General features: G+C 42.3%; 1 protein-coding gene across 1 annotated transcript in view; it reads right to left on the minus strand.

Moving 5' to 3' along the window:
- Positions 1 to 5,933: 5,933 nt before the first annotated feature.
- Positions 5,934 to 13,989, minus strand: part of zeb1b (zinc finger E-box binding homeobox 1b) — a 51,422-nt gene continuing 43,366 nt past the window's right edge. Inside the window, exons 6-8 of the mRNA XM_030756642.1 lie at positions 12,260 to 13,962; positions 10,577 to 10,757; positions 5,934 to 9,840 (exon numbers count right to left, since the gene is read on the minus strand). Coding sequence (XP_030612502.1) covers positions 9,134 to 9,840; positions 10,577 to 10,757; positions 12,260 to 13,962 — 2,591 coding nt within the window. The 3' untranslated portion in view covers positions 5,934 to 9,133. The remainder of the gene's footprint in view (positions 9,841 to 10,576; positions 10,758 to 12,259; positions 13,963 to 13,989) is intronic.

The following is a 13,989-nucleotide window of genomic DNA, read 5'->3' on the forward strand; positions in this document are numbered from 1 at the left end:
TCTCCTGTACGTGTGAAGGTCATATTGCAGTTGCTTTGGTTTTGATTTAGAGCCAAGCACACATTTTCCTGCCTTTTAATTAGTGTTGCTCACAGTGTGTTGTTGAGTCAACATCAATTCATGGTAAATCTTACATGTTTCCAACCATGTAAACTTGACTATTTTTTGGATAAATAATCTTGCAAGTAATTGAAAGATTGCAGCATTTCTTCCTGTACAAAAACACACATTGTTGTCTGTATAGAAAAGAAACTGTGAAGTGATGCTTAAGCAAGGTCACAATCAAATTTCATCACCTTGTAAGACTGTGGATCACACAACAGTGTAAAGTCAGGTGCTACATGACCACCACAGACAGTGATTACATGAAGGACTTCTGTATAAAAGACTTTCTTTTTCTCAGTGCGATTTCTACAGTTTTGAGTACATGACTGCTGGCTGCTCTGTTTGACAGCATTAATTATTTTAAAATTCAGTGATATGAGCCGTGTAAGAGTTTAATTTATTTAATGGAATGATATTTCATGCTATTATAGATATGTTATGGTATATAATGTTATGTTAGAGCTAAAATGGGGCTAGCCACACAGCAGCCTCCTACAAACACCCCAGACACTTATTCATGCCATTATCTTATCTAAATGACCTTTAATGCTAATGTTCACTGCGACACTAAACCTACATGTAAAGCATGTGGCCCCCCCATGACCATGCAAAGTTAAGTGGAAAAAGTTCTTTTTCTTCCCTCAAAGTTAAACTTGTACCATCATCTGTGTTGTTACAGAATTATGCCACAGATTTCAGTTCACACTTGTTTGCAAGCTGTGTTTCTCTGTCTGGTTCCAGCTGTGCTATATTATGTTATAGTGACACTATGGTGTGTCATAGTTATAGTTGTGGGATCCCATGCTATAATCAAAGTTATGCTATGCTGTTTTATTATTATTAGATGTTGTATAATAGTCAAAATGCCCTTATAGCATGCACGATACATCAGAATTATGTTATAATAGTGTTATTATGACATATGCTTTCTTAAGCCACCCCCCCAGCCTCAAAGGGGGAAAAAAGTTCATGTAAGCCGTGTTCTGTTTGGACATACAGACAGCTGTGCTGCAGTTTCTCATAAATGCGCCCGAGAGGAGAATACTCTTTTCTTTTTATAAAACAGAACAAAGAACCACAAAGTGCAGTTGAAAGAAACTTTGTGGAAGTACAGGGGAATTACCAGGATTGCTGCAGTGCTTCCCCATAAAATGTGGCATGATCTAATAACAAACAAGCAGATGTGTTTTTGTGTCTTATTTTTAACACACTGAGTAATGACACGCGGTGCAGTTTGGAAAAAGTAAGTTAACCGTAAGCTACTTGAATCTTGTGGTTCGGGTTTGGTTATGAGAGCAGCTACATTGGTGCCTTGATCACGTCTATCAAGGGAGTTTAAAAGAAGCGTTAAATGACTCAAAGTGGAAGAGGCTATCATTTCTTTTCTTTTTTTTTTTCAGTTTTGGTCTTCAGGAAAATATTGATAGCAGGGACCAGGCACCAGTCCTGCAGGGAGGAACCTGGACCCGGACCCGCATCCAACATCCAGCACCATGGAGCCCCTATAAAAGCATTTCTAAGGGTTTGGATTTACCAGTCCACTATAACCTGACTTGCTTACAAATGGAGGAAACTGAGGATTGCTGTCCTGCAAAGATCACACCAAAGGGACAAAGTGCAATCCTAGGAGAGGTTAAAGAGAACCCTGCAGGAATCTCTGCAGCGTGCTAACATATGTGTGTGCACTGCTGAATAGGAATGGTGCTGATGGAAAGACAAAAAAGGAAACTTGTGGCATGTTGCAACCCTGAATATATGATCCCAGTCTTTGTTACGTTAAGCCTGATTATTTAAAGATAACAGTAGCTGGATGTTTCTGAAGTCAATTCAGGATCGTCTTTTTGACCAAGTGATTAAGGTTGTTGAATTGCTCCGAGAAGAGTTTTGTTTAGTCATTTTGGGGCTGACTGCTCTGATATTAAGATTTGAAGGCTCACAGCAGCCTGTGACAGTCGGTTCACCTGCTGCTCACCATGCCACTGACATGTGGAGCTTCTGTTCAAGGAATAAAGTGTGACTGTTCTCCAAATCCAGACAGTTCAGATAGCTTCATGGTTTAGGACTTAGTATATAGATCACTAGATCAATATCTCATTAAAGTCCTGTTGCACATAAAGTTTAAGTTTAATGTTCGTTCTGGATTACGATTCCTGCCTTGTTAGAACAGCGTAGCTAAAGCAGCTTTGCTAAATAGTAAAAAGAAAGTAATGTTATAATAGTTTGTGTGGCAGGTTTATGAGTCTGTGAAGACCATAAATATATTCAGAATGTCTTCGCGTGTTACTCGCTGGTTATATAGCGTAGGTTGATACACAGGTTTTCAGTTATGTATGAGCTTCTGCTGACCAGTGTGTTAAATTGGAGCTCTGAAAGAGCAATTTGTCACATGAAGTGGCATATTAGCCTGCCCTCTTACACATATGCACACACACCCACACACACACACACAGACAGACACACATAATGTCTTTGTGTACATTCTGCTTTTTAGTGGTTGAGTAAATGAACATGATATTTAAGTGACTGCTATTTCCTGAGCGCTGGTTTTTCTTTCCTCTGCCTCCCCCTCCCGGCTTTTCTCTAAATTTCCCCGGGGAGCTTCAGCCCCCTGGGTTTGGCTCGGTGTCAGAGTCCCGGCAGCCATGATACTTCATCAGGCTTTTGCACCATTATTGGCAAGAACACTCCATATCCTCTTAGCAGTTATAGCTTTTCAATTTTCCTTTGAAATGCTGAGCCCAGCAGAACATATGGCAATATCTTGGCTTTAAGTCCTGGATTGGCCTGAAAGCCTGTAAAATGGCCCTGCATCTTGAACACGGAGCCACAGGCTACACACTGGTTAACCTTTGTGGAATTTCAGAATGGAGTCTCGGTGTTGCTGTGACCCTGTTAAAGACATTTATTACAGGTACAATTACAAGATGCTGTTGGATGTTTTGACACCTTAATGTCAGGGTGGGAGCTGTCCTATAAAGCACTATTCCACCACCAAACCCCCTCCTCTGTAAAAGCCTCTGAGGACCCATTTAACATGATGACAGAGCAAAAGCCCTGACAGATTATTCCATATCTCTCTGTCACAGTGTTCCTCCACCACGTTCACAAACACTCCTGCAGTTGCAGTCGTACAATCACATGGTCTCCTCCTGCTCCAAAGAGACAAAAGACAAAGAAGGAAGTTTGAAACCCATCCCACCCACACCTTCCTTCCCTTAAAACAAAGACCCTGGATCAGCAGCACCTTCTTAAGACTTAAAGACTTTCCTGAAATGACCCCAAAAACCGTCCCTCAGGATACAAAGTGAGACTATGCTTGTGGGAAGACAGAAATAATACACTATGCAACAGTAACTATCAAATATGTTCACCAGCTATTGTATCATTTTCAGCTCCTGAACTGACTATGGATTTTCAGTCCATTCCATTACTAATTCATGTTAGTGCGGGGGGTGGGGTTGGGGGGGGGGGGGGGGGCAGGACGAGGGTTGACCCTCTTGGAAACCTAATCTGGATCAATAGGGTTGACCTTGGGCTGGGATGTAACCAGACAGGCTTGAATGAAAGGGGCTTTTGCCTGATCACTGATGTGTAATCCTTGTATTTAAATTAGACTGTACTCAAATTGGCTCTTATGATTCATCTGTTACCCCACCATGACCTGATAACTATGTCACTAGTTCAGATAACATAAACTTCCACTGACTGTAATATTACTTTATAGGCAAATTTGCTGCCTTAAAGATAACTGGCATGCATTAGCTGTAAATAAAAGATGGATGTAGCTTTCAAGTCTGAAAAGTGAAGCCAATGTGGAAGGTCTTTAAACCTGCATTCTTTTGAATGGCCTGCAGGGGGGTGGGCTCAGTATCACTTTCCTGGTGAGTTTATGATCTCAGTTGCTAGTTTGTGAATACATCATGAGTTTCATTTTTAAACTGTGGGACCCATGAAAGAGGCCAGAAAGGAGAATTATCTCATTGGCTAATGACTTTTCAGTCAGAGTCATTAGCCAGTGTGCGTGCTGGTATCTTTAGCTACTCAATCTAAACACTCAGCTTGAGGCTTCACAGCGGGAGTTCACTAACCGATGGGTAACATCACAGTGGCTGCGTCTATCCAGTCTCTCCCATGCGTGTATGGGAAAAGAATATACTATACCTAACATCTGGGTAATTCCACTATCATTTTATCATTTTAAAAAAGGGAAAACCAAATTATTTAAGCTAATCATACAACACAATTAGCTTATCTACTGGTGTCTGCTGACCCTGCCACCTGTGCAACAAGTCCAGCCGTGAAATTTCCTGCTAATAAATATTCCACAGTCAGCTGTTAGTAGTATTATAACAAAATGGAAGTGATTGGGAATGACAGCAAATCAGCCATGAAGTGGTAGGCCAGGTAAAATAACAGAGCAGGGTCAGTGGATGCTGAGGTGCATAGAGCGCAGAGGTGACCAACTTTCTGCAGACTTTGCTACAGACTTCCAAACTTCATGTGGCCTTCAGATTAGCTCAAGAACAGCGCGTAGAAAGCTTCATGGAATGGGTTTCCATGGCCGAGCAGCTGCATCCGAGCACAATGCAAAGTGTCGGATGCAGTGGTGTAAAGCACAAAACCACTGGACTCTAGAGCAGTGGAGACTTGTTCTCTGGAGTGACGAATCCTGTCTGTACCAGTCTGTGTTTGGTACACAGGGGAAACGGTACTTGTCTGACTGCATTGTGTAAAGTGTAAAGTTTGGTGGAGGGGGGATTATGGTGTGAGGTTGTTCTTTAGGAGGTGGGCTCTGCCCCTTAGTTCCACTGAAAGGAACTCTTAATGCTTCAGCATACCAAGACATTTTGGACAACTTCATGCTCCCAAATTTGTAGGAACAGTTTGGGGATGGCCCCTTCCTGTTCCAACATGAGTGCACACCAGTGCACAAAGCAGGTGCATAAAGACATGGCTGAGCGAGTTTGGTGTGGAAGAACTTGACAACCTGCACAGAATCCTGACCTCAACCTGATACAACACCTTTGGAATGAATTCAAGTTGAGCCTGCAAGCCAGGCCTTCTCGTCCAACATCAGTGTGTGACCTCACAAATATGCTTTTGGAAGAATGGTCAAAAATTCCCATAAACACTCCTAAACCTTGTGGAAAGCCTTCCCAGAAGAGCGGAAGCTATGAGAAAATATGAGAAAGAGGAAAATGGAAAAAACAGGGATGCCCAACTTTCATGAAAACTGCCATTTCTATTCAGCCAATTCATTTATGACCTGAAACTTGAGTCATAAAGCAAGTATCCAGGGAATGTTTCATTTACCATTATTATTATTATTATTTTTCTAGAAAGGGAAAAAAAAAGTTTGTTCCTTCTCTAACTAGAAACATCCCAGAAGTGCTTTTCCTGAGAGAAAAGATCTCTGAGGTCTACTTCATTATTGTTTCAACACTTATCTGGAAGCAGGACTGTTGTCCTGGCTAGAGATGCTGAAAGGATCATTGAAACTCTATTGTAAGTAAGGTACAGTGCCCTCCATTTCAAACGATTCCATATTCATGTATGTACACATTCCTGTATGTGTCTGATTACTGAAGAAAGAAGGAGAAAAAAAGCCTGACCATCAAAACAAATTGGCGAGGGCGCACCAAACATCTGTGCCCAGGGTTCTGTAACTCGATGATCCGGGCACGCCGCTGACACTGACTGAACTGCAGTCAAGTCTTCAAAAATGAAAGGTTTTGTTTTTCTACCTTTCTGTCTTAAAAATGTGAAAACAGAAATGCAAGAAACCCCATTTTTGTAGCTCTTAATGAAAAATCTCATGACAAACCGAGCAGCTTGTAATTGATGTATTTTATTGTGAGATGGGGAGTCATAAAAAAAATGAACAAAAAAGAAAAAGGAAAACAATCACTATAAAAAAGATGAGGGTGTTAAAGGGGGAGGGGCATATAAAACGGTGTGGTCATGACACTGACATATAAAGTAACAAATTGGCACAAATAAAAACAAATCGGAACATACGTCAATATTATTTTGGCTTGGCTTGTGGGGTTTAAGGATCATCCTTCAATACAACAGAACACACTCATGCTATTAGACATACAATTAGTTTTCAAAAGTTCAGTAGCTTCATATTAGAGAGGGGAAAGAAAACTAAACTAACGTGAGAATGGATGCAGAGGTCACAGGTTCCAATTTTCAGGCTTGCAGGGTGCGATTTTCTGTTTTGATTTTTCTTAGTGAAAACTAAGAAAAACATTTCATTTGTTCAAAAAAAACTTACTTCAGTATGCCGGAGTCTGATTTTTTTTTTCCAGGCTTGTAGTTATTTGCCATATTCTTTTTTTTTTTTTTTTTGTCCCATACTAAAATATATTATCGTATTAATACAAACTACAGTATTGTACACTACATAGTGTAATAAATAACCATAAAGAAATATAAAAAATAAGACACATAAATATAAAAGTTCTCTATGACTAAAGAGACATAACCATCTCGCTGGGGGTGGGGATAATACTGCCATTGCTGAAAACATACAGTACGCACACTGACACAACATAAAACAACATAAGAGACAAAAAAAAAAAAATAATAATACTGACAGGTAAAACATTGTTGGATTAAACTCCTGGGATTCGTATTTGCCTACATTTTGTTACCTGAAGAGACATCTGAGCATTTCATGGTGAGTTAAACAAGTGCACTGAATAAGCTTCAAAAAGGCAGGACACAGTCAACGATTACAAAGCATATTTCATCATATTTCATCATCACCCATTTGAAAAACAAAATGTGCATTGCAATTTTTTTTTTCCTTTTAGTTTCTCAGATTAAGTAAAAGCAAATTCTTTAAAATCTATAACACAGGAATACGTGGTAGGCTAAATTCTACTCTCTCTGGTGTGATGACCAGCCAAAGTTAACAGTATTCCGGCTTATTGGTTGATCTCGGACCCGGCAATACCTGATCACAGCTGCTAAGCTCCAACAGCAATATTCAATGGCACTTTTGATATGCATGCTTCTCTTGTTTAGCTTGATTATTTTTATGTTTTTGCATAAGGCTCTGAGTTGGGGGCAGGCATAGGAAGGGTGACACAGTTTTCTACATCCCCTTTCTGCTCGCTCTGAACATTTAAATCATTTTGTTTGACATTTTGAGGTTTACATATTTTTTTTTTTTTTTTTGCCAACAACTGAACATCGGCTTAGCTCAACAATAATACTGGAAACAAAGGAAAGAGGGCGACTGATACTTAAGTGCTGTTATTATTGGCTTACACTGACATATGGCAGATATTGGTAAATTTGTTTGATTTTTTTTTTTTTTAAAGAATATATTGCAGAAAATTGGAAATTTAGAAACAATGTCAATTACATGGCTGTAAAGCAGAGTGGCTCCAACTCCATGGTGTAAAATACTCGTAGCACTGTCTGCAGCACATGTAGCAGAGAGGCATTACAGATGAACAGACAGCTCAAGCTGTGGCCTTACTAAGTTCTTTGTGAAATGCTTTGCCGGAAAGTTTAACATAAACAATGATATAATCATTTCCCTTTTCAATAGAACTCTAACATTAAACATATCTCTCTATATATATTTATGTAAGGAATTACAGCCTTTTCTGTAGGTGAACCTGGGAGTTGGCATTCCCTCAATAAAAAGCCAGTAAGATTTTTTTTGCTGGTTTATTGATTATCACAGGAAATCTCTGTGGATACTTGGATCGGGGTTCTAGCTGGCGCTGCACCCTGCTGAGGTACCGTTGCGCCGGGCTGAGAATTTGGTAACCAGAACAGATCGCTATCGTCAACGCTAGCTAGCGGCACGGCCATTAGCACTAGCAAGCAGTTCTGTTCCCCAAAACTTCTGTAGCCTCATTTAGCCACTCGTTATGAAACCCCTTCTCTAGGACACATAATAGCTTCATAAATCATGACTTGGGGAATCACCCATGTATCTTATCCTTTCGGATGAGAGGTGAAACGTCTTCAAGAAACAGAAAGAAGTCCAGTCACCTTTTTTCAAGCTCCAGAGACTACTATGACCTGGATGACTGAGAATCTACACAGACATACCCATGTAGCTTATGTTGTAGAAAAAAATGTGACAATATCTTATGGTCCTAACACCTGTGGCACCACTAAACTGCATTCAGAGCTGGCTGTGTTCCAGTCTGAAGGGAACAGAGGCCACCTTCTAGCATGTCAAGAACTCTGCCAGTTATATCTCATCTATTTATTCTGCAAAAGTATAAATATGACAGTGTAGGGGATGTTTTGTGCTAGCAAGCGTTTGTTCAACTGGCATCATGAAAGCAAACATTTGTTCAAAATGTCAAACAATTTCTATTAAATGCTGATTTGTTTTTAAATTCTTAAAGGAACTAAACGCTGATGAGATTTTTCTTCTTAAGGCTCACAATCCAATCAAAACAATTTCAAAAAGAACTGCAATGCTAACATCAGCTAGCATGATGGCATTGTATATCTAATGCAGTAATACTGAAGGGTAGACAACACAACTCAACTGCTCCATCTAAAAGTAAACCAAGCCACTTGTAGTGCACAGGATTTTTCTTATTTTCCTTCCAACTTAACAAAATACTGACTTTTTTTTGTTCATTGGCAATAAAAAGATATAGAAATATCTCCCAACTGTACAGGTTTTAAAGGTTAAAATATGAGTGATAAAATTAGTAACACTGATAAAAAGAAATGACTCAAGGTGTTTTAGTAATAAAACATTATCTAAAGCGTGTCGGCTCTAGCTTCCAAAGTCTGTATAATGCATGTCCTTCGTTTGTTAAAATTCATGTTCGTCTTCATCTTTTTCTTTACAAATGGATTTTTGTAACAGTGAGAAATCGTTCTCCTGTGGAAAAGTCACTAGTATTTTTTTCAGGCACACCTGGATTTCTACACAGTAGTGAACTGTCAGAGTGACCAGACATCATCTCGTGCATTCTTCCTCTGCACACAGAGAGGAGGAGTCTGATTGTGTCTCGTAGAGGAGTCTGGTTCCTCTTTAGTCTCCTTTCTCCTGTGGCGTCTCATCTTCAGAAACCACGTTCCTGTTTGTTTTGCCTTGACTGTCCTCTGTGACCTCTCCTTCTGCTCTTTCACTCAGCCCTCTTTCAGTTTCCATCGCTTCCTCTTCCTCCATCTCGGTTTCTTCCTGAATGCTCCTGATCACGTCCTCCTGCCTCGAGTCTGCCTCCTCTTCTCCTATCTCTGTTTTTTCCTCCTCTCCTCCCTCTCCCACCACTACTCTCTTCATTTCCTCCTCATTCCTTTCCTCTGGCTCTTCCTCCTCCTCCCCTCCTTCATCCCCTATCTGCACCACCTGAATATCATCCATGTCCACCACGCCTTCCTCCTCCTCCTCTTCCTCGCTCTCCTCATCCTCTCTGGTGCTGCTGCCTCGCTCGTCCGAGTCCAGCTGGGACGGGGCCAGGTGCTGCCTCTGTGCCCGGCTCAGCACCTCCATGTCAATCTGGGCCTCGCCGTCCTCCTCTGGGCTCTCCTGCCCTCCTGCTTGGCTCTGTGTCTCCTTCTTGCAGTAGGAGTAGCGGTGGTTCATGTGCTGGGAGTAGGAGCCTGAGTGGGAGAAGCGCTTGCCGCACTTGTCACACTGGTACGGCTTCTCCCCCGAGTGGAGCCGCATATGTTCAATCAAGTGGTGTTTGTGTTTGAAGGCCTTGCTGCAGATGCCGCACTCGTGAGGTCGCTTCCCTGCGGAGAAAGATGAAATAAATAAATATATATATATATATACTAAGAAAATAAATTAATAAATGCAAGGACATGGGAGGAAAACAATAAACATTCAGCAAGCAAATCTCCCACATTATTGCCTGATAGGTGCCAATGCCTGAAAGCTCTAAACAGTATCTATCATCAGTGTATCCAAGGAAAACATTTACAAACAATACAACAAAATCACAATAATCGTGCTTCAAAACTTTCAAGGAAACTTTATCCAGGCAGGGAGCAGCTAGTTTCACCTAACATGAGATCATTTGGAGCTGAAAACTGTGGTTCCGAGCCAGGTATCATAGTAATAAAGAAAAAAAAAAAAAAAAACATCTAAAATGCCTCTGAGAGTGTTGACCTGAGCTTGGCCACAGAATCATCATCATGGAACAATCCAAATCACTACCAGAGCTCGCCTCTTGCAACATTTCGGTGCTTCACATGAGAAGCTGGCAGTACAGAGGTGGGGAGTTGGCGGAAAGAAATTCTCAGACCTCTTCTGTGCATGTTGAGTAATACCTGCTGGAATCGAGGTGTCCACCCTTCTTTATACTGTAGCTCAAAATCCCCCTTACGCTCGGTCTCTGACTCATCTTTCCCAGGACCCAACAGAGTGAGTGATGGTGAGACAAGTTCCGCATTTTTTTTTTCTCTCATTCCATCTGTGATTTCTGGCTGTGTTTTTGTGTAGGTGCCGGGAAACACAAGAGTTTACCTGTGTGTTCATATTTGTGCCTCAGCAGCGAGCTGCTCTTCTGAAAGATCTTGTCGCACAGGTCACAGGCGTACATGCCGCTATCTGTCTTCTTCATCTTCTTCCTCGGAGGGCCCGAGTCGGAGTCGTTCTGCTCCTCGACTGTGGAAACGCCCTCCGAGCCCGTGTCCTGCCTGTCCTCCTGGGGAATGTGAGAAATCAGAGACACTTGTAGGAATGCAGAGTTAGGCTTTTCTATCTGTTCGACAGCAAAAGACAATTGATGACTCAGAATACCAGTAAACTGTCTATGCGTCCTTTGCAGGATGTGATGCTGAATCACTCCCTGATCATAGCTCTTTATTAACCTTTTCCTTGGCTGGAAACATCCACCCTATAAACCAGCACACCTACAGTTTAGTCCTGTCCCTGAATGTCTACAGCTTATCCACTGCTGCACTCAAACAGGATGCTTGGCATTACTAAAGAGCAGATATATACATAGGGCTCCTTTTTACAGGACAGGTCTATGCCAATCCACTTAACACAAAAGTATAATACAACAACGATAAATCAATGCGGCAGGCAGAGGTGCGGTGCTTAAACAGATTCCAACAGATCAATAGAAGCTTTGCAGTAAAGTGCAGCTTCATGTCCTCTGGGTGACAGCCCAGGAAGATCACTCACACACCCAGGAATCTACATCCATCATTACAAGCCCATTAGGTGTCTGCACAATGAAGAACTATTAAGGGCTATCATTTTTACAAAGAGCCCAATTTTGACATTTCTATATATGACTTATTGATTTGATTTTGGATGGTTTCAGACTATCTATCATGTTATGGTGGTTCTGAACAATAACAAGTAATGATCTGAACCATATATGGATTGAATGCTTTGATTGATTGCACCAAAAAGATAAAAGTCAAATTGATTCCAATCCACTTGATTCTCAAAGTTGCTAATGGATTAAACACTGAATCCGGTTTTAATTAAATAATTGGAGGCAAACATGTTTTCTGATAACTCTGAAATGCTGTGGAAACTTATAAAGCTGTGAAAATCTAAAAATCACAACCTATGTAAACATTAAGCAAAGAGTCTGAATTAAAGTGATAGTTTAGATTAATTTTAGAAAATATGCTTATAGAGGAGCTATTCTGCTCACTAGACTGTAGATGAACAGAGGGGTTGCACCAGGATTATTCTGAATTGTGACTCATGCAAAGCTGCTCTATTAGAGTCTGAGAATAAAAATAAAGAGCTAGAAATGGGCATAATAGGTCACCTTTTTAAGCTTTGATGGGGAGAGTCGGATAAAGAGATAGAAAATCTAAAGCTACCACTAGCCACTTAGCTTAGTGTGCCATAAAGACTTGAAAGGGGGCACAGCAACCTGGTTCTGTCAAAATGTAACAAAGCCCACCTACTAGCACATTTACGTTTCACTAGTTGAGAATTTTGGCCTCCTTTGGCACTTAAGTTAATGGTTACAGGTTAATTAGTGTGCCTTATTAACTATAAGTCAGAACGTTTGTTTTACATATTGTCAGTCCTTGCGCTTAACTAAGATAGCTGATTAGCTGGCTAGCAACATTTTTAGTGTGCAAATATGAGCAGTATCATTTTCACAAAATATATTTTTTATCAAGGCCAGAAATGCTCAGTTATTAAAATTAGGGGACATAAATGGGTGCGCACCTTGACTCCGTTGAGGTGGATGGTTTCGTGCGTCTCGGTCCCTGCAGGGCTATTTGCTGTAGTGGTATAGGTGTAAGCCAGCTGGGGGATCAAGATAGTCTGTTTGTTGTTGGTGGCTAGTGCTCTTAGGCATTGCATTGTGGTCACAATGTCGAGGGGTTTGGCACTTGGCTGACTGGCGTACAGTGCGGCGGGGCAGGTGCCCATGGCTGAGAGTGGCGATGCGTCTTTCTTTGTGCAAGTTAAGTTTAAGGGTTCATCCTCGTTGGTGGAGCCAGAGGAAGGGGAAGAGTAAAGACAAACTTTAGGGGCCACTCTCTCTGTTTCGTCTCTGGCTGGCTTCGGCAGGGATAGGTCTAGGGGCCCCTCAGTACTCTGGGGGGTTTTGGCTGGGCCGGGACCTTCAGCTGTCAGGTTTAGTGGCGAAGGGGAGGCTGGCGAGCTGTGAGTGCCGTTGACCTCTGCTGGGGTAGCTTCTGTTGGGCTGTCTTGGGTCACAGGAGGGATAATAGTGGCTTTGTCCTTCCCTGGGCCCAGAGACACCACACTGTTAGATTCACAGGTGTCCTCTTCCTCTGAGGGAGGTGTTGGGGCACCTAGCGATATCTGACCCTCCTGCATTTTGTCAAACCACTTCTCTACCACAGAGACTGGGAGGCTGACTGAATCAGAGATCTTGGCCAGCTGGTCCTTTGTGGGCTTTGCATTTAAGGCAAAGTAGGCCTTGAGCAGTGACAGGAGGTTCTTGGGCTGGCCGCAAAGTCCTCCCTCTGATAGCAGGGCAGCAACAGCAGAATCAGACCTATCCAGGCCTGCTCCATTCAGCTTAAGACCATCCTTCTTGCAGTGCTTGAGGGCATGAAGTGCTTCCAGCCCACCGGGACAGTTGTCACATAGGAGACAAGTCTTAGTGGTCTTTTCCTCTTTTTCTTTCGTCTCATTGGCCCTGCTGCCTTTGACAGTCAGATCTTCTGGGAGTTTCTGGGACTTGAATGTGTCGGTGGTTGTTTGAGCTGGTGACACAAGGTCTGGCTCTTTCTTTAGATTATGGGCTGTTAGCTGACCCTGGTTGGGGTCCAAATTGTAGTTTATAATGATTTTTGCATTTCCATCCTGACCCACTATAGGTAGACTGATGGCTGAGATGAGTTGCTGTTGTGGGGGATGAAGCGTTCCAGTGGTTAACCCCGAGTTCACCTGACCTTTGGCATTGTTTTCCAGCACCTGACGGATGACGTTACCATCCACTGCCACTTTGAGAGCATTCTGCAGGTCTGCCAAGTTGATGCTGATGGGTGACACCAGCCCCACAGTGGGTAGGACCACAGCCTGCACTGTACCCTGCAGAGGAGCTGCAGCACCTCCGTTGAAAACCCCACCATTCATGGCGGTCAGAGTTGGGGACGTTATTACTGTTGGCTTGTACTCGTAGTCCACAGGTTCGGTCTTGATCTGGTTGAGGGGCAGCTGCTCCTGCAGGGGCTTGCTGTGCTCCAGCTTCTCCCTAATCTGAGTGCGGAGGACTGAGGGTGGCGTGGAAAGTCCTGGAGATGAACCCTGGCTCTGGGTTTTGGCGTTCCCCAGGCGCGCTCTGCCATTAACTGAGATGACGCTGATGCACTTCTTACTGCTGATGTGGGAGCTGTATGAGCCTGAGTGGGAGAAGCGCTTCTTGCAGTTGGAGCACTCATAGGGTTTCTCTCCTGAATAAAACCACAATGTGTATAAGA

Source organism: Archocentrus centrarchus, chromosome 20, assembly GCF_007364275.1.
Source record: "Archocentrus centrarchus isolate MPI-CPG fArcCen1 chromosome 20, fArcCen1, whole genome shotgun sequence".
Classification (NCBI taxonomy): domain Eukaryota; kingdom Metazoa; phylum Chordata; class Actinopteri; order Cichliformes; family Cichlidae; genus Archocentrus; species Archocentrus centrarchus.